General features: G+C 48.0%; 1 protein-coding gene across 1 annotated transcript in view; it reads right to left on the bottom strand.

Annotated features, from left to right (window-relative positions):
• The window catches only part of LOC144607922 (1-phosphatidylinositol 4,5-bisphosphate phosphodiesterase eta-2-like), a 182,338-nt gene that overhangs the window by 9,485 nt on the left and 149,518 nt on the right, over positions 1–23,335 (bottom strand). Inside the window, exons 19-22 of the mRNA XM_078425056.1 lie at positions 18,650–18,734; positions 16,909–17,055; positions 16,244–16,323; positions 1,961–2,297 (exon numbers count right to left, since the gene is read on the bottom strand). Coding sequence (XP_078281182.1) covers positions 1,961–2,297; positions 16,244–16,323; positions 16,909–17,055; positions 18,650–18,734 — 649 coding nt within the window. The remainder of the gene's footprint in view (positions 1–1,960; positions 2,298–16,243; positions 16,324–16,908; positions 17,056–18,649; positions 18,735–23,335) is intronic.

Below are 23,335 nucleotides of genomic sequence, written 5' to 3'. Positions count from 1 at the left end.
CTAGTTGGCAATGGTTGGTTTGCCATTACTAGTTGGTGGAGTTTGGCATTCCATTGCTAGTTGGTAATGGTTGATTTGCCATTACTAGTTGGCAGTGGTGGGTTTGTCATTGCTAGTTGGGAGTTGTTGGTTTGCCATCATTAGTTGGCAGTGATTAGTTTACCATTACTAGTTGGCAGTGGTTGGTTTGCCATTACTTGTTGGCAGTGGTTGGTTTGCCATTACTAGTTGAGAGAGGTTAGTTTATCATTACTAATTGGTAATGGTTGGTTTGCCATCACTAGCTGGTAATGGTTGATTTGCCGTTACTAGTTGGCAGTGGTGGGTTTGCCATTACTAGTTGGGAATGATTAGTTTGTCATTACTAATTGGTAGTGGTTAGTTTGCCATTACTAGTTGGGAGTGGTTAGTTTGCCATTACTAGTTTTTAATGGTTGGTTTGCCATCACTAGTTGGGAGTGGTTGGTTTGCCATTACTGGTTGGGAGTCGTTGGTTTCCCATTACTAGTTGGTAATGGTTGGTTTCCCATCATTAGTTAGGATTGGTTGGTTTCCCATTACTAGTTAGCAGTGGTTGGTTTGCCATTACTAGTTGGGAGTGGTTGGTTTCCCATTATTAGTTGGTAATGGTTATTTTCCCATTAATAGTTGGTAATGGTTGGTTTTCTATCATTAATTAGGACTGGTTGGTTTGCCATTACCAGTTGGCAGTGGTTGGTTTTCCATTACTAAATGGTCAGCTTTAAGGAAATTATTTCAATCTCCACTCGTTCACACCCTGAGGTATGTTAAGCCCTCAAACCCAACTGCAGGTGAGGCATTTCATAAGTCATAGGAGCAGAATCAGGCCATTTGGCCCATCAATCCTTTTCTTCGCCAATCAATCATGGCTGATCTATCTTTCCTCCTCAACCTATTCTCCTGCCTTCTCCCCATATTCTTTGAGCACCTTACTAATTAAGAACCCGTCAAACTCTGCTTGCAAAATACCCAATGATTTGGCCTCCACAGCCGTCTGTGGCAATGAATTCCACAGATACACCACCTTCTGACTTAAGAATTTCTTCCTCATCTCTTTTCTAAAGGTACGTCCTTTTATTCCGATACTGTGCCCATTAGGTGGGGAGGGAATGAGAAACTAGAGAACAAACAGTCCTAAAATAGAGTCCCATATCCTCCTTGTGACAGTTTTCTCAAAGTGAAGGAGATGGCGGATTTACACTAGGCAAGGTGTTCAGTGTTGGGCAATGGGTTCAGGCTTTGGCTGGGCAACGAGTTGCTAGCCAGAGGAACAAGTTGATCTACAAAGCAAAAGACAGGTCAACAAAATGGTCCATTCAGGTCTTACCCGTGGAAAAGATTGGAGACTTGCTTCGGATTTCCTCCATCTTTTGTACAAACAAAGAGTTCATTTCGCGTTGCAGGGTGCCTGGACACTTCGCTGGGTCCCGTGCCAAGTGGTAAGAGTGCTCCAGATCACCCACACCCTCCAGGTTTGCAGACCCGGGTGAGTCACAGCCCTTGGTGGTGGCCTTCGACCGCTGGACTTCTCCGCCGCTGCAACCGACACTGTGAGCGATCTGGCGCCGCCACCTCTGCTGGGGTTGGCACTGGACGGCCTGCCCAGAGGAAATCAGCCACTCGCCCTCAGAGGAGGCACACTGACGTACCCGCTTGGACACTGCCAGGGCGGCCGGCTTGTGCAGGTGATCTCTCCACTTGCGTTCTAGGTCAGGGCTCTCCCTGGAACCAATGACGCATTTCATGCAACTGGTGGCCACGCCAATCCTACCACAGCCATTTATGGCACACCTGGTAAACACTCCTTGCCTCTGCTCCTCGGGCTCCAGAATGGGCACTCGGTTTGCCCGCCTTAAGGGCTCGCTAAACACCACACCCGTTGGCACATTAGTCACACGTTGCTTCTGACCTTCCCCCGACCCCCGGCCTGACCCCTTACCTTTGACAGCCTCCGTCGGCACCTCCCTATGGGGGCCGGCCCTTTCACCACCTTCTGGAGCTGCCTCCACGCCGTCTGCTTCCTGCTCGAAGCGGGGCTGCGGAGTGTCATCAGACTCACTCGCTCCCTCCGAGCTGCAGTCTTTGGTGTCTAGAACAATGTGCGGGAAGCCCTTTTTGCCCTTCTGCTGCCCCTTGGTGGGAGCGCTAGCTGTCCGGCGGAGGATGTGACTGCTAAAAGAGTGTTTGCGGGTGAGCATTACAGCAACATGACTGTCCAGCGAAGCCTGCTTTGGATTTCTGTGGAAAAGCCCCTTTAATCCCATGACTTGCTTGATCTGCGGGAACAGACAAAACAAAACAAAAGACTCATTTTCAGGATTAATCTTAGGCCCAAACGTGGCTGCAAATCTAACAGTAGATCAATCTGAAGTTAAGCCCATTGAGTCAATGGATCACACAACATTGAAAGGGATTGGCAACATTTTATACGTACCTGCCTCTTAAGAGTCATGGAGCTGTACAGGATGGAAACAAGCCCTTCGGCCCACCTTGTCCATGCCGACCTAGTTGGCATGTTGGGCTGGTCCCATTTGCCTGCGTTTGGCCCAGAGCCAAACTCTTCCTATGGCAGTTTGAGGAAGGGTTCCAACCCAAAATGTCACCTGTTCTTTTTCACCCGCTGAGTTACTCCAGCATTTTGTGTCTATCTTCGGTATAAACCAGCATCCGCAGTTCCTTCCTACACATTCTAATCCATTTATCTGTCTAAATGCTTTCATTGGCATTGTCCGATTTAATCTATTTCCCCTGCAAGTACTCTCGTTCTTTAAATATCTAATCAAATTCGTTAGCCATGGCTCCTCTTTACTGATCTTCCTGCAGTGGAAACGCCCTCTGCTTTATCCCACTATCACAACGCATCCTAATTTTGCTCATCTCACCCTCAGCCTCCGGTGGGCCGTGGGAAGTCAAGCATTTGCAGCGGCCTTAGTTCCATTGAATGGGATCTTCAGAAGGTTTCAAGGATCAGCTGTGCCAATGGAGCCAGTGGAGCTGCCTGCTCACAGCCCCAGCGACACAGGTTCAATCCTGACCTCGGGTGCTGTCTGTGCTTGTTTTCCCTGTGACTGTGTGATTTTCTCCAACGCGTCCTGGTGTCCTCCCACATCCCAAAGACCACCGGCCTGGTAGGTTGAAGACCACCGGCCTGGTAGGTTGAAAGCCACTGTAAACTACCCCAAGTGTGTGGGTGAGTGGTTGAACCTGGGAAATCAATGAGAATGTGAGAAGAATCAGAACCAGGGGAGTCAGAACCTGACAACATAGGTTTAGGGTGAAGGGAGAAACATTTAACGGGAACCTGAGGGGCAACTTTTTCACACAGAGGGTCGTGTGTAGATGAACGAGCTGCCAGAGAAGGTAGTTGAGGCAGATAAAATAATAACTTGTGAAAGATACTTGGACATATACAGGGGTAGGAACGGCTCAGAGGACTATGGCCAAATGGGGCTAATTTGGTTAAGGTAGCTTGTTTGGCATGGACAGGTTGGTCTGAAAGGCCTGTTGCCTTGCTGTGTGACTATGACTCTAAATGGGATTCATGCCAAAGGGGTGTTTGGTGGCATCGACTCAGTGGGCCAAAGGGACTGTTTCTCTCCTCCGTTCCTCTACAACTCTTCAGTGTTATTGTTAATGACTGGCACAGCCCACATTACACAAGCTCAGTGTGTCCTATCTCCTTCTAATTATCCTCTTTAATGAATAACTGCAACCCTGTGATTCACCACGATGACTTTAGTACCATGTTAGTAGCATGCCTCGAGCTGCAGACTGCTGCAATCCACGAAGCTGTTGGTAAAGGAAGCCCCCTTTACTTTCTGTCTGGGCTTCATTCCATCTGAGATGCCACAGGAAAAGGATGGAGATTGCTAACATTACTGCAGCCATCCCAAGGCTTCCATCATTGCGATTTGGAAATACATTTGATGGACCATCATCCTCACTGGGTCTAAATCCAGGAACTCCCTCCCCAACACAAAGGTAGAACTTGATCAGAAGGGCTGAAACAGCTCTGGAGAATATGCTCACCTCAATCTGCTCATTGACCAGGAGGGATTGGCAATAAGGGTAGCTCCTTTCACCCATCTCATGACCCAAGCACGCAACAAAAATACTTTTCACTCTACTTCGGTACATGTGACAATATATAATAAACTAAACTAATCTTACCGCTATTGACATCGATTTCAATGTGTATTTCCAAAGACGTGGGCTGACAAATTGCCACTACCAATTTTACATCACCAGCTAATGTCAAAACTTCGCCAATCAATCATGATAGATTAAATTTGGTTTGAGAAATCAGTCTGTCAACATGTAAACACACACGCGCACAGTGACACATGTTCATGGAAACAAATGCATTCCCATTCACACAGACACTCGTTCCCACACACGTACATGTGTGCATGTTAATGATAGTTCATTAATAATGTTTGATCGCATGCTGTTCCATCCTTTGCAAGCTTAATACCCAGCGGTATGAATATTGATTTCTCTAACTTCAAGTAACCATCTCTCTCCATCCCCCCCTCCACCCAGGTCATTGTACTAGTTTCATTGTCTGTACAACTAGTAACACCTAGCCCACAGCCAACAATGGACCGTTTCCTTGATCGTCGTTACTTTTTCGCATCTTTCATTCATTTGTTCAATATCTCTCTGTATCATCTTCTACATCTTTCATTTCCCTTTCCCCTGATTCTCAGTCTGAAGAAGGGTCTCGAGGATCAGAGGACATAGGTTTAAGGAGAAGGGGAAACGATTTAAATAGGAATCTGAGGGGTAACTTTTTCACACAAAAGGTGGCGGATGTGTGGAACAAGCTGCCAGAGGAGGCAGTTGAGGCAGGGACGATCCCAACATTTAAGAAACAGTTAGACAATTACATGGTGAGGACAGGTTTGGAGGGATATGGACCAAATGCAGGCAGGTGGGACATGTTGGCCGGTGTGGGCAAGTTGGGACGAAGGGCCTGTTTCCACACTGATGACTCCCATGACATGAAACGTCACCCATTCCCTTTCCCCAGTCTGATGCTGCCTGACCCGCTGGGTTACTCCAGCTTCCTGTGTCTGCCTTCTCTATGTTGTCGTGTTGGCTGCAGCACTTCAGCCTGTGAGCAGTGCAGTCATTAGCAGAGGTAACAGTGGGTGTGTGAAATGTTTGGACGGTACCCACTCAAACTGTGAAAGAGTGTCAGCAGTACAATTATCAAGGCGGCGAAGCAGTCTTGGATCAGGAGGGAACATTTGGAGCTGTATAACGGTGAGTGGGTGCCGCCAGGGGTCGGTCACGGGGCTGGGAAGTGTACAATTGGAGGTGAAGGTGAAGCCTGTTGCTCCCTCCAGCTGTGCGCTCGGCATGTCCGGAAGAATTTGGGCCTCAGTGGATATATCTTCCCGAGGATAATGAAATGATGCTAAGAAGTGATGGGAAGCCCTTGCAGTAAGCTGGAGGGAGTCCATCAATTAGCTCAGTGCCAATATACAAATGAGGTGTAAATGTACCACTGGAGTTGGCACTGCTGAGAAACCTTGGATTTTTACACGCATGGGGTAACTTTAACATATTAATAAACGTTCCAGCTGAAGGCCTTGTTCCTCCAGCCTCAGGCGAGAAGAACAAGGATTCAGACATCATCAAAAGGATTCAGGTTTCTGACAGTCACACACTCAACTCACCACATCAGCAGAACCTTGTCTTGCTTTCCCCTGACTCCCTTAAATGCATCTATCACGTTTCTGCCTCAAACATCACAGGGCAGTTGCATCTTCCAGCCACTCTCTGGGTAAAGCAGTCTCCCCTGCATTATTTAATTTAGTTTGGTTTATAGATACAACCTGGAAACAGGCCCTTCGACCAACCGCGTCCGTGCCGACCAGCACACTAACACTATCCTACACATATTAGAGGCAATTTATAATTTCACCAAGCCAATTAACCTTCAAACCTTGTCTTTGGAGTGTGGTAGGAAACTGGAGGTACTGGAGAAAACCCACGCAGGTCACGGGGAGAACGTACAAACTCCGTACAGGCAGCACCCATAGTCAGGATCGAACCCGGATCTCTGGCATAGTAAGGATTTGCAGGTTCCAGCATTCGGACCACTAGGTCCATGTCTCAGACAGCCATTGAAACAACTTGGACCATAAGTCATCAATCGCCAATCGAAAGCCCGTTCTGCCCAGGGATTCCCTGTCAACTTCATCTGCAGTCCACCCTTCTCTCCATCACCCAGCAGAAATATCTAATCATGACCCAGACCTGAGGTATTTTTCACGGAGGAACTGCTTTGCCCACACAAGAGAGAAAACGGGCGGCTGGGCTGAGGCGATGGAGGGAGGATCAGATCTGAAATGGCCTGGGGTGGGAGAGGCACCATTAAAAGAACCATTGAACCGTTGAGGGGCTTCACAATATCTAGGGCTGGGACGTTGCAATGTTCGAGGATGAGCATTGCAATCAGGATCATTGGCTGAAGGTGTGGACATGGCATTAAATACCTCTTGCTGCAGGACCTAGCTGAGAGAAGGTCACTGCCTCTGACTTCATGTCAACAGAGCAGCTAAGGCGAGCTCTCTTCAACCTCTGCTGAAGTAGGCCACGACTACATCAGTCAGGCCTGCCTTAGTGTGGAAGGATGGTGCTATTCACTGGTCTCAAATACTCATGACTATACACAACTGATGCCGATACATCACAGCAGTTACTGTGTGCATCCACCTTGTACACAGAGAGGACCCTGTACACATTTTGGAAACTCTGCAACCTCAATTCAAAAGTTTTGGAACCTGGTTGTAAATTAAATTCCTTTAGGTAGTTCCTTTGCTGCGCATTGGGACTTTAACCCAGGGCACATTGGCTGCAAAACACCCCCTCTACATTCCCTACTTCATGGTAACAGCTGGAAAACCCACAAGTAGGATGGATGGGGACAGGGAATCCAGCTCTGGACTTCCACAGCCACATCATCAGGACAGTCCCTGCCATCAATCCCCAGCAAACGTGCTTTCAAGGGAGAAAATAATGTTTTTGTAACATTCTTGCTTAGATAAAGTTCACCAACAGTATCCAGCCTCACAGGACATACAGCACTGGGACTGGCCTGGAGAATACCCGCCTTCGTACACACTCTCTTCCAACGTACCCTATCAGCAGCACCTTTTATTTCTTTCTCCTCTCCCGTCGGGCAGAAGGTACAAAAGGTTGAAAGCACATAGCACCAGACTCAGGACTAGCTTCTTCCCCATTGTTATCAGACTACTCAATGGTCCTCCCATAAGTTAAATCCTCCAAGCTACCTTCATTGTGGACTCAGATTATTTTCTCTGTAACTGCCATGCCATAACTCTGTAGAACTATATTTTGCATTCTGGGATTTTTCTCTCTGCACCACCTGTTGTACTTGTGTAGGGCCTGATTTATGTATTGTATGATCTGATTTGACTGGATGGCACAGAAACAAAACCTTTTCGCTGTATCTTGGTACATGCGAGTAGAATAAACCAAATTGCAGGCTGCGCAGTCGCACAGCAGTAGAGTTGTTGCCTTACAGCCCCAGAGACCTGTGTTCGATTCTGACTACAGGTGCTGTCTGTACAGAGTTTGTACGCTCTCCCCGTGACCACGTGGGTTTTCTCCAGATGCTCCGGTTTCCTCTCACACTCCAAAGATGTACACGTTTGAGGGTTTATTAGTTTCCGTATATTGTACATTGTCCCTAGTGTGTAGGCTAGTGCTTGTGTACGAGACGATCGCTGGTGACTTGGTGTTTCCCCGCTGTATCTCTGGAATCTAAAGTGAAGTTTAAAGTCTAAACCAAACCCTTTAAATGCACCTACAGTATGTTTGCCTCTACACAGGTGGGCAGATGCACCTTCCAACCGCTCTCTGGGTAAAGAAGGCTCCCTTACATTTCTCAATGGATTTAGACTGAAGATCTTATATTTATCACAAACGCTCAAGGTTTCCAATGCTGGTGGAGACTTCTGAAACCATTCTGTCCACGTCGGCCAAGGACCGGCTGCTGGGGCTTGAACCCATCTCCCCGCGGCAGTCGGGAGCTCTGCAGTTCTCCCGTGACTGTTTATATATGGTCTTGGTCTCTGTCTCCACCTCTCTTGGCGGTGACTCCCCTACCCCTTCCACTTCCCCTTGTTCCTCCTCCCACAGTCCCCTCTCACCCCTTGGCTCCACTCTCTATATGGGTGAACTCTATATAGTAATAGGTTCTTCCTGCTCTCTCTGACTCTTAATCGTTTAATTCCTCTAATTAAGCCTAATCTGCTCTAATGGATATAACTCCAATCTGTTCGACCTTGCCACACAGCTCCCGGGGAGAGGGACAGAGGGACAGAGGGACAGAGGGACAGAGGTGTGGAGGGGGACAGAGGTTTGTTGTTTAGTTCACGGGGTCCAGTCATGTGCAGGAACGTGGGCCAGCTCTGTACTCACCTCAGCTGCAGGGAAGGTAGTGTTGCACTCAGTGTCGGGGACGAACATCGGCCAGTGGCCGACACTCCTGCAGAGTGCAGTCAGTTGAACAAAGACACATTTCTCCTCCTGGGTCTCCACACACTTCCTCAGCAGAAGATTGGCTCAAAGGAACAGGGGAGAGCAATGGTGCCTGGGGTCTAGAGGATGAGGGGGTGCCTGGTGTGATCGAGGTGAGGGGAAATTAAAATCTGTCTCCCACACTTCAAGAAATCGCTGCAATTACTGACAGACAATTGCTCCTTTAATTGATTCGGAGCCAGGGTGTGAAGGAACTGTGGAGCAAGAGCAGGCAAAGTGGAATTGAAGTGAAATCAATCCCAACCTAATCGAATGAAGGAACGTCTGGAGGAGCTAATGTCTACCAGTGGCTATTTCGTTGTCCAGAGATCGCAGAGAGAGAATCTTGGCATTCACGTTCAGGCTGCAGTAGCCAGCCTCATTCCTCTTGTGTATGCTGTAAAGGACAGTTGATCCCAGCATATTCCTCCTGTCCTACACTTCCCCAAACCTGAAAAGAAAAGACACAAAGTGCTGGAGTAATTCAGCGGGTCAGTTTACTCCAGCACTTTGTGGCTTTTTTCTTTTCTTTCTGTAAACCAGCATTTGCAGTTCCTCGTGTGTCTACACCTTCCTAAACCTACTTTTCCTTGGTTGGGTTTCCTGCATCTTCATGTGACGGCAAGGGGCCTGTGAAGGCAAATTTGTGTTAAAGGCAAAGAGATGGAGAGGTGGAGGTGGTTGGGGTTAGGGTGGAGGGAGGCAGTGACTTTCTGGGATCAGGTAAGATGCACAGCCCTTTGGGCACAGGTGGTTAGTTACAGGTGAAGAATGTTGGATGAATGTTGGGTGTAAAGGAGAAGGCAGCCAGTATGAGTTCTGGTGGCGATCTGGTTGATGTTAGTTCAATAATTGTGCAGTGGCACCTTGGGCAAAGCCAAATAAAACCATGCTGTCATGAGACAAGAAAACGCGCTAATCCTTAAATCAATTGGACAGTGATTCAAGAGTTGGAAGCTCACATTTTCTCTTCCAAAGAAAAAGAAAGCGATGTTTTTGAAAATCTGCATTTACGGGCAGATCCAGGAATGTGCTGGATGCTTTTGAAGTAGTTTGCCAAATATTTTGGCTGTGCCGTTGCCCGCGAGCGAGCCTGTCCAATGTTGTACCCTGTGGCCTCGGCTCTGGGACTAACAAACCAGAACCACGTGTTCGGATTGGCCACACCACTCACTATGATCTTATCAGAGGTTACGGGGAGAAGGCAAGAGAATGGGGCTAGGGAGAGATAGGTCAGCTACGATCGAATGGCAGAGTAGACTTGATGGGCTGAAAGGCCTCCTATCACTTTGCGTTAAACTGTCTCCTTGGGTACGTCTTCTACACGTAGATTGTTGAACTTGCAGGCCGGACATTGGAGAGGTGCCAACATGGCTGACCCATTCCAGCAGGCATTGGAAGGCAGAGAACCGCCTGGGCTAAACAGGGTGAGCCCTGCTCTAGGAAGTGGGGGCCCCTAAGGACAGATAGGGCAACGTACTACCACTCTTTCCCCACCCTCTGTCCCCCTGTACGGCTGTTGTCAGTACAGAGTGCCGTCAACAAGGACAGTGTCCTTCTGTTGGCTGGTGATGTTCCCCAGGGACATGGATAACATGGCTGGTCCAGTGGACGACGGGGTAGAACGAGAAACCCCAAGTCTCAGGGATCTACCCTTGGCTAAAGTCCCACAGGAAGGTGTCGAGAAGGAAGATATCCTTCCAATACTGCACCAACTCAAAAGCATTGGGCAGTGGCAGAAATGTACCCCCCTCAGCTCCTCCACCCCCCAAAAATATCCCCAGATAACTCAAAGGTGAAAAGGCCAACAGATTGGTGTTCTGGGGACAGTTGGAAGAATCTACAGCTTCTGTCTGATCCTACCGGACATGCTAAGCACATGAAACTCCTGCAGGTCACGAATAACCTGGTGACACACAGATGCTACTTTGAAGTTCCATCTGAGATGACTGAAGCTAAACATGTCACTGAAGGCCCACATGACCAACGAAACATTGGCAATACACTGGTGCATGATTTTTGCTACTCCTCAGGGTCAATGACTTTTAGCCCCACAGCCAGTCCCTGGATGGTGAAGTTAGCTGGCATGTTGGTGATTTAGGGCCTGACGTAACCAATGAAAGAGAAATCTCAAGTGTTGGATTGGACAGCCCCGCACTGTTAGCTGGTTAAAAGCACACTCTGAACGACGGCAGCCCAGACTCTGTGCTGGGATGCTCTGAGCCCTGCTCGGGCCTTGCACAAGGCTGCAAACTGCCTTCCCCAGAACCAGCCCTGAACGCCAAGCTGGCTGTGACTCTATCCATTGCACCCTGGATCTGTCAGTGCACTCGGCATTTGTGTGACCGCAAAACACGTACGCAGTACATCCCCAAATCAAAACCCTGCAGCTGGAAGTCAGAGAGTCGGTGCAATTAAGATGGAAAAGCGCAGGGGGTAACTGGGAGACAATTAGGTCCATGGATAAGCTGAAAGGAGATGTCAAAAGCAAATCAGAGGCACCGATGCTAATGATGACGACTAGCGGAAGAGCATGCAGCTTTGTGATTGGTCTCACTACACCTTCCCTGAGTCGGGAGAAACACCTTCAGGGCTCCTAAATACTCTGAGCGTGAGAGATTGGAGGTTTGACAGAGAGGGTTGCACTGTAAATCACAAACAGACAGAGTGAGAATTGGTGAGAAACAGATCTTGCATACAGGACATCAACAATGCACTGGCAGAAATCTGACACACAAAAATAGACCAAAGCATACAGGAAATACATTGTAGGCCCGTCTCCCGCTCAGCAAGGACAGGGCCGGCTTGCGAGGTCCTCCGGACCTTGGATGATGGCCAGTGGCGTTTCCAGAGAGCCAACATTAATCTGGTCAACGTCCCATGCATCCATGGCAGCACTCCCAACCTGGTGCTACAACTCAGCTGTGGAACCAGTGATGGCGTGAGCACCGCGCATTCAGAAAGCAACGGCCAGTTATTGGGATTGGTATTTCCACACAGAAATTGGGACAAGGATGGTCGCAGAAGGTTGCCTGGAGATTAATGCCAGAGGCTACTTAGCCACATTGAAGCCAATCACTGGAGAAAGGCATGTGTACCTGTTCCAGGGGATAATGGGTACCGTGCTACATCTGTGCTTGCAATTCCACCAAGAACAGCCGCAGCAGACAGGCACATAAGACTTGCGTCAGCTTTTAAATTCTTCACAAGTCCCTCAGAAATGTCTTAAAATGGTTGACAGGCATTGAATAATTTCACAGTGTGATCACCGACACTTTGGATGGAGCATAAACTGATATGTATATATATCAATGGAAAATATTCACAGCCTATCTAGTCCAACTAACCTTGACTATAAGGATGTGGGTGTGGAGAATGAGAGTGAGATATCAGGACAGCTCCCTGGAATTCCTGGAAAGCCTGGAGTCTCGGGCTTCCTCTGGAACAATTGGAACAGGCAGACAGGGTCCAGGTTTAACTTCTCAAATGTAAGGGGGCACCTGTGTTACCTTCTTTGGCACCCCCTGTGCACTGCGATAGTAACACAGGCCTATATTATGTGTCCAAGTCTCTGGAATGGGCCTTAACTCACAACCATTCTGAGTCAGAGGCAAGGGTTACATACCGGCTCCTCGGGAAAATGGAATTTGGTTTGTAACGAGCAAAGTAATGGATATTTCATCAGAAAGTCTTTCATTCCTAGAACCCCGCCCCCCTTTTTTTTTTTATCCCTCAGCTCAGATGAAACATGGGGATCTCCCTCTCCAGCTAGCAGGGGCTTGGAGTTGATTCAGTGTACAAGTAGGGACATACTCAAATCAGACACCACACGAGAAAAAAAAAACTAACGAAGGACAACAATTAAATCTGTAAGAAAGGAGAACAAAAAGTGGAAAAGTACAGTGAAAAGTAGAAAAAGCATGAGAGGTTTGACAGAAGTGGAATTGCTGGGAAGCCTGACTGCCAGAGCCATTTACTTTTCCACAAGAACATAGAAGATGTGAGCTAGGGGTAGTCCACCAGCGACTCAAACCTAGCCAGCTGAGCAACATGATCGCAGCTGATCCATGCCGGCCTCAACTACTCTTATGAGCCTACTTTCCAAAACCCGCAATTCGTCGATCTTTCAAATATTTACCTATCTCCACAGGAAATATATCTCATAATCCGTCCGGCCTCTTCCTGGCTCTGGGGCAGAGACTTCCAGAGGTTCTCCAGCCTCCAAGGGAAGCATTTTCTACTCACCCCAGATGTGAATGACTATCAAACTAATTGGCCATAAAGTCTTAAAACCATAAAACACGGATATTGGCCCTTTGGCCCAACCTGCCCACGGCAACCAGGATGCCCCCATCTACACTAGTCCCACCTGCCTGCGTTTGGCCCATATCCCTCTAAACCTTTCCTATCCATAGTTTATCAGCCTTTCGGCCGGGAGTTGCTCTATCACTCTATCCCATGTGTTTGGGAGTTTCACAAGTTTCTCCCTGATATTTTAAATGACCCCCCCCCCCCACCTACCTCCCCTGTTATTTAAGGGATAATTCCAGTGCTCTCTACCGTGAAGACGGACACAAAAATCTGATACATTGAGGTGCCCCAGTTTGTTGTTTCCGGTTATTAATTCACCAGCCTGTTGTTCAGAGGTCCAGAGGCAGTTTACCTTAGCTGCCTTTTTCCTATTTATATACCTGTAGAGACTCTGCCTGTTTTGATATGACACGCAGGTTTTCTCTCGAAATCAATTTTCTCCTCTAATACGTATTTTGGTCTTTCGCTGTTGGATTCTAACAACCTCTCAGTTCTCTGGCCCATCACCGGCCTTGCCACTTTGTAAGCTCTGCCTTTCAACCTAGCATTATGCTTGTCCTTTGCTAACCACGGACTGTGCCTCTTAATGTGCTATTTATGTGTAATTTGAGTTGCTTCTGTGTTGCCTGAGTCTACGTGTCTCTAATGCTGCTGCAGGCAAGATCTTCGTTGTGTCTGTACCTCACTGTTCTTGTGCCTTTGACAATAAACTCATTTGCGTCGTTCTTATTGAATCCCTCTTTGTAACTAGCTGAGTGTCATGGACTAGCTGTTTAAATATCTGCCTCTGCTCATTTGTTGATCTGTCCCTCAGCTCATTTTAAAGCTGTTCACTGTTCACTGTACCCCGGTACACGTGACAATAAACTAAACCGAACTGGACTTTCCAATGGAGCTTACACAATTCCACCTTCATATCATCATAATTGCCCTCACTTAAGCGGTGTTCATTCTGAACTGCATATCCGGTAGCATGTTGTTATCAGCACTTTGCTCCTCTCACTTAAAGCTACGGCCTTCTAGACTTTGGCATCGTCACCTTCGGGCAGCTTTACACAAATGCACCAGCCTGATCCCTCACGATCATCAGGTCACAATCCCGAATCCTTCTCTCCGGCATTGTTCTAGCAATAGCTGACCCGGTGCTAAAAGGCTCACTGCTCACCGACTTCCCAAACTGGGGGGGGAGCAATATAACGGAGCTTGCCAGCTTGGACCCCTGTCCCATCAACAAACAGAACGAAACACACGGGGTAAAACTAAACAGCATGAGGCTGAGAAATGTTTAACAGATTCTGAAATTAAAAGGATCATCTCTTGTCTTCAGATGTCAACCATCTGAATGATGAATGGAGAGGAACAAAATGATGCTGTTAGGTTCACTTGTGGGGATGGCTGCTGGCAGTCTACACATCAGCCTGGTTACGCTTTAACACCCTTTTCCTTTTCTCACAGATGACAGCAGATTTTCTATTCAGCTCAGGCTCTGTCAGTCTAGCGGATGGTGTGCCTTCATTGATGGGAGAAAGCAAAGGGACCCACAGAGACATCTCTGAGGATGGGAAGATTAAAGCCGTGTCCTCATCTTGGAGGACACCATCACAAAAGAAAAAACAATTTCCATTTGTCTCAAAAAATATTACCTACAACTGATTGGATCCAGCCCTTCTGTTACTTGTAGTGCTGCCAGGTGTCGTGTCTGTAAGCCTTTTTCCTTTGACAGAACCCGAGTGAATGAGACTGATTTTAATCATCACCTTATTACTTGCCTTCTCTCGTGCAGATGTCACTTAATTAAAATAGATCCAGCACTCTGCATGCTGAATTTTATTGAAAGGCCCGGGATTTTAGGCTGGTGAAATGCAAAGCTGTATTTCTCTGGCACTATTCAACACCTCCGATATTTCTCAGTGGAGCAGTGGAGGATTTGAATAGCTGGCATTATCACAGCTCCCCCGTGTCCGACACAGTGCAAGATTAAAGGATAAGGAGCAGGAGCATTGTTCTTCAGTGGAGTCCGTGGGACACGAGCGTCTCGCTGCACTGATACCCACCCTTGTCCCATTTTCGGACTCGAAATGCACTTTCGGAAATATCAAGAGAATTTGCCAGGAATTGTTGCAACGAGAGATTGAGTTTCCTTTCAAAGCTGTTTCATAACTTTAATTATGTTGTGACAACTATCATCTGCTTAACGAGGACGTGGGCAGACATAGAACCGTTCCAGAACGCAGGCAACCAAGCAAGGTGGTTCTAGAACAGCAAGGCCACGCTGCCTCTGATTACACTCTCGGGAACACAGTGGGGCAAACTGCAGTTGGTCATCCGGTACCCAGGTGGGCGGCTCGTTCAAGATCTAGAACATGGCGTTGGGGGGGGGGGGGGGGGACGGACAATGGGCAGGTATCTAGAACACAGAGAGTTAAAAGTCTGGAATCCTCCAGAACGCAGAGGAGGTATTCTGTCCTAGACTTTTAGAATAAACATTGAAACGTCCAGGCAGTGAACTGTGTGAGGCAATGCTATCCATAGCTTGCTCACCTTTGACCAAATTTGAATTAATTCTTAAAAGGTATGTAGCGAACAACAAAATCATCAGATGTAATATCAAAGCTAAGCATTGTAACGGGGTCTTTAAGAGCATCTGAACAAACTCAGGCTGGCCCGGGGAACATGGGAACACAATTTCTGATCAGCACCGAGTGGGTTAAGAGTTTAAAGTGGCATTACAATCATTCCCTTCACACCATGGTTCATCACTGGGGAAGGTTATCTCAGCTACTCTCTCCCCATTACTCCTCCATTCCTCTCCCACTCTTCGTTGAGTTGGTTTTGCCTGCACCTCTCTTGTGTTTGGGACTGAGGTGACTTATGCAGGGTATGAGGGGTGGTGCCAGCTTTGCCAAAGCCAGGTGCCAAGCTTCTGTGACAACTGGGCCACATTAGTTAGCCTCAGGCAGGGCACCCTCCTGATACCCATGGTCCGACCAGATCTAAAGCTGCTGGGGTTTCCATGGGGTCTTCCAGCCCGATACCAACCGGGGGCTGCTTCACCCCAGGGGCATCTTCTTCAGAGTCTGAAGAAGGGTCTCGACCCGATACGTCACCTACTGCTTTTCTCCAGAGATCCTGCCTGACCCGCTGAGTTACTCCAGCACTTTGTGTCCATCTCTGGGGTCAGGCAGGATCACCAGATGGCAACACCAAACCTGACCGAGAAAACGGGAGACGGAGAACTAAACCTGTGTCACCTTCTTCACAAAGAGGGGTGGGGGAAGCTCTCAGGCAAAGGCCCCTCGTGGCTGGTCGACGGGAGGGCCGTGAAACCACTCACAGCTCCCAGACGTGGACTCACCTTACCACTGATGTCATTGACAGCCACATGAACAAAGATGGAGGCTTCCACCATCCCCTCTAGGTACACGTGCCGATAACCTGGGAGGGTGAAGGAAGTGAGAGTTAGCACCACGGCACGTGTGTGGGAACCTTTCCAAAGATGTCAGCAGAGCTTCTGTAAATCCGCGAGGCCGGGGATTTAGTGTGGATAGGCTTGGAATGTTCTGCACATGTGCGCAAGGAGGACAGTTTCCACCTCAGTAATTAATCCCCCTCCCTTGCCATCGGCTCCATTCTCTGCCCCATCCCTCCCTCCACCCCCGTCCCCCCCTTCTGGCATCAGTCCTGAGCTGAGTTCCAACTGATAACCCTCTCCAGCTCCCCACCTCTGGAACATCAGCTGCCCCCACCTCTAGCCCTCGCCAGCTACTGTTGGAGTAGCCTCCAAGCTCAGCCCTGCCAACACCTTCCAGAATGGTGCTAAGTGCTGGTGTGACCCAATGCCCAGCATCCTTCCCCCTCACTCACTCACTGCTGCACCATTTCCTCCCTCACTCGCTCCTCCACCGTTCCCTCCTTCACCCATTCCTGCACTGTTCCCTCCCTCACTCACTCCCTCCTCCCCCACTCCCTCATACATTCACCCCTGGACCGTTCCCTCCCCCACTCTGTTCCTTCACTTACCAGGCATCATGCTGGTGAAGGCCAGACTTCGTTGACCGATGAAGTCTCGACCGATGGGATCGTGGTCCCACACCAGGAAGCGGACCAGGGCGAGCTCGGGCATGTGCAGGGTGAACACCAGGGTCTCCTCCCACATCGGGTTAAACCCTGCAATAGCATGACAACGTGACCTAGTCAGACGCACTGTACAGTCGGGCCACCAGCAAGAGGCAGGATCACCGTCCACCGCACTTTCTTAACGCTTGGACACTGGTCCGAGCCAGGAAATGATGGGCTCTTGTCCCCGTTTGGAGATTCGAGCATATAACGTAGGTCGGCGTGAACATAGGCGCTTGGGCAAGTGGTGACGAGGATGCACTGACTGCAGTAGGTGTGGGTAGATGGGGTGAGGGACACTGGATAGCTGGAAGCTGTGAACGGTGGTTCGTGTGGGGAAGTGTGAGGCCACACTCAGAGGAGTCAAAAGGCAGACTATTATCTAAATGGACGGAGACTCTGGATGTGAGGAGTGCAGAGCAGAGGAATCTACATGTCCTTGTGCACGAATGACACCAAGTTGGCAACTAGGTGCAACAAGGCATAAAGAGGGCAGGTGGCATCCTGGCCTTTACTGCAATTGGAGTTGAGAAATAGGGCAGTTTTGTTCTAATTGTATAAAGTGCTGGTGAGATTCACCTGGAACGCTGCGCTGATTTGGGAAAGAATGTAATGGCACAGTGGAAGCTTCACCAGGCTAACTGATGGGATATGAGAACTAGTCTGTCAAGCCAGGCTGCATTCAATGGTGGGGTTTGTACACTTTGGAGTTTAGAGTCATACAGCGTGGAAACAGGCCCTTCGGCCCAACTTGCCCACACTTTCCAACATGTCCCACCTACACAAGTCCCACTTTCCTGCAGTTGGTCGATATCCCTCCAAACCTGTCCTATCCATGTACCTGTACAACTGTTTCTTAAATGCTGGGATAGTCCCTGCCTCCACGACTTCCTCTGGCAGCTTGCTCCATACACCCACCACCCTTTGTGTGAAGAGGTTGCTCCTCAGTTTCCTATTAAATCTCTAACAAATTCCTACTAAATAGAAGATTAGCAGTGATTTTACAGCAACATACAAGATGCTAAGGGGACATGAGAGGGTAGATGTTGAGATGTTTTCACTGGTGGACGGATCTTGGGAGGGACATCATTTCAAACGTATTTAAAACCAAGAATCGTGGACCTCTCATCTCACAGAGGGCGGTGAATGTCTGGAATCTTTTCGACATCAGAGTTATGGAGGCTAGTGTTTAAAATGGAGGTAGATAAATGGAGGCAAAGAGTCATGGAGTCATACAGCACAGAAACAGGCCCTTTGGCCGAACTTGTCCACGCCGACCAAGATCCTCCATCTAAGCTAGTCCCATTTGGCCACGTTTGGCCCACATCCCTCTAAACCTTTCCTATCCATGTACCTGTAAAGGTGTATTTTAAATGTTGATATGGTATCTTGGTGGTAGTATTGCAGAGGTAGCTTCCTCTGTGTTGGGTGTCAGAACCAACAGCATGCACCAAATCAGTCATAGAAACAGGCCCTTCAGCCCATCATGCCCCTGCCAAGGGCTAAGTCGCCATCTAATCTAATCTGGCAATTCAATCAATGCTTACTTAAATCAGCCGAGCCTGCAACCAATTTTAAGTAGCACCCACCCCACCCAGGAAGCCCCTGATTCTCTCCCAGGCTGGTCGTGCCCCTGGCAGCTCACCGTTGTCATCCACCACTCTGGTCTGCTCCTTTGTGCAGTCGACAGCCAGGCCAATGATCTCCACCTCCACAAACGGGTCTATTATCTGCAGAACAGAAGCAGGAGGAGGCATGGATTAAACTCTCAGTCATTAGCCAACGTCATCCACCCACTCCCCTCTCAACGATGGGCTACTTTGGCAGCGCTGTACACCCAAGGACTGGCACAGTTGAATCAGCAGGGTCAGAAGGAAATATCAGCTCTCCACACCCAGGGCCAGGCACCGTGGAGTGATCAGGGCGATGGGGACGCAGCGGGTGGTTTAAACCCAGAGACTGGCATCCAGGAGTGAGCAGGGCAATGGGGAAATGTTGGCGTTCTACACTAGGGGGCAGGCACTGTGGAGTAAGCAGGGTGATGGAGACACAGCGGGTGGTTTAAACCCAGAGACTGGCATCCCGGAGTGAGCAGGGCAATGGGGAAATGTTGGCGTTCTACCCTCAGGGGCGGGCACTGTGGAGTAAGCAGCGTGATGGAGACACAGTGGGAGGTCCACACCCAGCGGCCTGGCACCGTGGTGTGAACGGGGCAATGGGGAAATGTTGACGTTCTACACTAGGGGGCAGGCACTGTGGAGTAAGCAGGGTGATGGAGACACAGTGGGAGATCCACACCCAGGGGCATGGCACCGTGGTGTGAACGGGGCAATGGGGAAATGTTGGCGTTCTACACTAGGGGGCAGGCACTGTGGAGTAAGCAGGGTGATGGAGACACATCGGGCAGTCTGCTTCACACTCTGATCAAACCCAAATCCGAATTTCAAAAAGCCCACCATGGGAATGGAACTGATGTTCCCTGCACTGTTAATTAATATCATTAACACTGGTCTACCATGGAAAATGGAGTTCATAAGTTTAGAGGAGAAGAATTAGGCCATTCGGCCCATTAAGTCCACTCTGCCATTCAACCGTGGCTGTTCTATCTTTCCCTCTCAACCCCATTCTCCTGCCTACTCCCCATAACCCCTGACACCTTTAACATATAACATATAACAACTACAGCATGGAAACAGGCCTGTCCGGCCCTACCAGTCCACGCCGACCATTCTCCCTGACCTAGTCTCATCTACCTGCACTCAGACCATAACCCTCCAATCCCCTCCTATCCATATACCTATCCAATTTACTCTTAAATAATAAAATCGAGCCAGCCTCCACCACTTCCACCGGAAGCCCATTCCATACAGCCACAACCCTCTGAGTAAAGAAGTTCCCCCTCATGTTACCCCTAAACCTTTGTCCCTCAATTCTGAAGCTATGTCCCCTTGTTGGAATCTTCCCCACTCTCAAAGGGAAAAGCCTACCCACGTCAACTCTGTCCGTCCCTCTCATAATTTTAAAAACCTCTATCAAGTCCCCCCTCAACCTTCTACGCTCCAAAGAATAAAGACCCAACCTGTTCAACCTCTCTCTGTAGCCTAAGTGCTGAAACCCAGGCAACATTCTAGTAAATCTCCTCTGTACCCTCTCCATTTTGTCGACCTCCTTCCTATAATTTGCACACCATACTCCAGATTCGGCCTCACCAATGCCCTGTACAATTTTAACATTACATCCCAACTTCTATATTCGATGCTCTGATTTATAAAGGCAAGCATACCAAACGCCTTCTTCACCACCCTATCCACATGAGATTCCACCTTCAGGGAACAATGCACAGTTATTCCCAGATCCCTCTGTTCCACTGCATTCCTCAATTCCCTACCATTTACCCTGTACGTCCTATTTTGATTTGTCCTACCAAAATGCAGCACCTCACACTTATCAGCATTAAACTCCATCTGCCATCTTTCAGCCCACCCTTCCAAAAGGCCCAAGTCTCTCTGTAGACTTTGAAAATCTACCTCACTATCAACTACTCCACCTATCTTAGTATCATCTGCATATTTACTAATCCAATTTGCCACACCATCATCCAGATCATTAATGTAAATGACAAACAACAGTGGACCCAACACAGATCCTTGGGGCACTCCACTAGACACTGGCCTCCAACCTGACATACAATTGTCAACCGTTACCCTCTGGTATCTCCCATTCAGCCATTGTTGAATCCATCTTGCAACCTCACTATTAATACCCAACGATTTAACCTTCTTAATCAACCTTCCATGTGGAACCTTGTCAAATGCCTTACTGAAGTCCATATAGACAACATCCACAGCCCTGCCCTTATCAATTTCCCTGGTAACCTCTTCAAAAAATTCAAGAAGATTAGTCAAACATGACCTTCCAGGCACAAATCCATGTTGACTGTCTCTAATCAGGCCTTGATTATCCAAATAATTATATATATTGTCCTTAAGTATCTTTTCCATTAATTTTCCCACCACAGACGTCAAACTAATAGGTCTATAATTGCTAGGTTTACTTTTAGAACCTTTTTTAAACAAAGGCACAACATGCGCAATGCGCCAATCTTCCGGCACCATCCCTGTTTCTAATGACGTTTGAAATATTTCCGTCATAGCCCCTGCTATTTCTGCACTAACTTCCCTCAATGTCCTAGGGAATATCCTATCAGGACCTGGAGACTTATCCACTTTTATATTCTTCAAAAGTGTCCGTACCTCCTCTTCTTTAATCATCCTAATTTCCATCACTACTCTACTTGTTTCGCTTACCTCACATAATTCAATATCCTTCTCCTCGGTAAATACCGAAGAAAAGAAATTGTTTAATATCTCCCCCATTTCTTCCGGCTCAGCACATAGCTGTCCACTCTGACTCTCTAATGGACCAATTTTATCCCTCACTATCCTTTTGCTATTGACATATCTGTAGAACCCCTTGGGGTTTACTTTTACATTACTTGCCAAAGCAGCCTCATATCTTTTTTTCGCTTTTCTAATTTCCTTTTTAAGATTCCTTTTACATTCTTTATATTCCTCAAGAACCTCATTTACTCCCTGCCGCTTATATTTATTGTATATCTCCCTCTTTTTCCGAACCAAGTGTCCAATTTCCCTGGAAAACCACGGCTCTTTCAAATTATTATTCTTTCCTTTCCACCGAACAGGGACATAAAGACTCTGTACTCTCAAAATTTCACCTTTAAATATCCTCCATTTCTCTATTATATCCTTTTCATAAAACAACAATTTCCATTTCACTCCTTTTAAATCCTTTCTCATCTCCTCAAAATTAGCCTTTCTCCAATCCAAAATCTCAACCCTTGGTCCAGATTTGACCTTCTCCATAATGATATTGAAACTAATGGCATTATGATCACTAGACCCAAAGTGCTCCTCAACACATACCTCCGTCACCTGACCCATCTCATTTCCTAACAGGAGGTCCAACACTGCCCCTTCTCTGGTAGGCACCTCTACGTATTGCTGCAAAAAACTATCCTGCACACATTTTACAAACTCCAAACCATCCAGCCCTTTAACAGAATGTGATTCCCAGTCTATATACGGAAAATTGAAATCACCCACAATCACCACTCTGTGCTTACTACTAATATCTGCTATCTCCTTACATATTTGCTCTTCCAATTCTCGTTCCCTATTTGGCGGTCTATAATACACCCCTATAAGTGTTGCTAAACCTTTCTCATTTCTGAGTTCCACCCAAACAGCCTCCCTAATCGTGCCTTCTAGTCTGTCCTGCCAAAGCACTGCTGTGATATCCTCCCTGACAAGCAATGCAACACCCCCACCTCTTGCCCCTCCGATTCTATCACATCTGAAACAATGAAATCCTGGAATATTTAATTGCCAATCGCAACCCTCCTGCAACCATGTTTCACTGATCGCCACAACATCATACTTCCAGATGTCAATCCAGGCTCTAAGCTCATCCACCTTTCTTACAATGCTCCTAGCATTAAAATATACACTTTTAAGGGACCCATCATTTCTTATTCTCAGTTTATTTCTTTTCCCTTCTTTCTCTCCTACATATTGGGTCTGAGTGTTTCCCTTTTCTGCCTCCTGCCTCACACACTGCCTATTAGCTATCTTTGGGGAGGGAAAGCTACAGCCAAAGTCAAGGGCTTCATGAAACATCGCACCACCTGAGCAACGACCTGACATGGCCAATGTCTGTCCTGCTGTTGCATGCTGGCTTGGCTAATGGACCTGTTCCTGGGAGGTCCCCACACTCTCAACAAACCCCCTCCATCCATTACTGGGAAATAATTACCCGGGCCAAGATCGTGTATCTGACCAAGGGCCAATGCAGAGATCCTTCACAAACCAGCGAGTCATTGAGTCGTGGAGACATGGAGCACCCAAACTGGCCCTTTTACCCGCTGAGTCTCTACTGACCCGTCTGGTGCCAATGTTCACTGAACCCCCACCCTAGCCAATTTTATTTTCCCCACATTCCCATCAACCTCCCTAATTCCACTGCTCAGCCACACACCAGCGTTCATTTACAGTGGCCAATTGAACTACCAGCATTTGAGACTGGGAGGATGTAAAGTTTCAGGGGAAACCTGCTTGGTCACAGAGAGGACGTGCAAACTCCACGCGTGCAGTGCAGCACCACAGGGCAGGATGGAAGCTGGGTCACTGGAGTGTGAGGCAGCAGCTTCACTGGCTAAGCCACTGCGCTGCCCATTCTGCCCCCTTGGCACACCGGCCTCCAATTACATTTGTAGCCATCCCAAATTTAACTTGATGCTGGAGCCTTTAGCCCT

The sequence above is a fragment of the Rhinoraja longicauda genome, chromosome 30 (genome assembly GCF_053455715.1).
Source record: "Rhinoraja longicauda isolate Sanriku21f chromosome 30, sRhiLon1.1, whole genome shotgun sequence".
Classification (NCBI taxonomy): Eukaryota; Metazoa; Chordata; class Chondrichthyes; order Rajiformes; family Arhynchobatidae; genus Rhinoraja; species Rhinoraja longicauda.
Note: the sequence above shows the minus strand (reverse complement) of the source record. Positions and strands in the feature narration are given on the sequence as shown.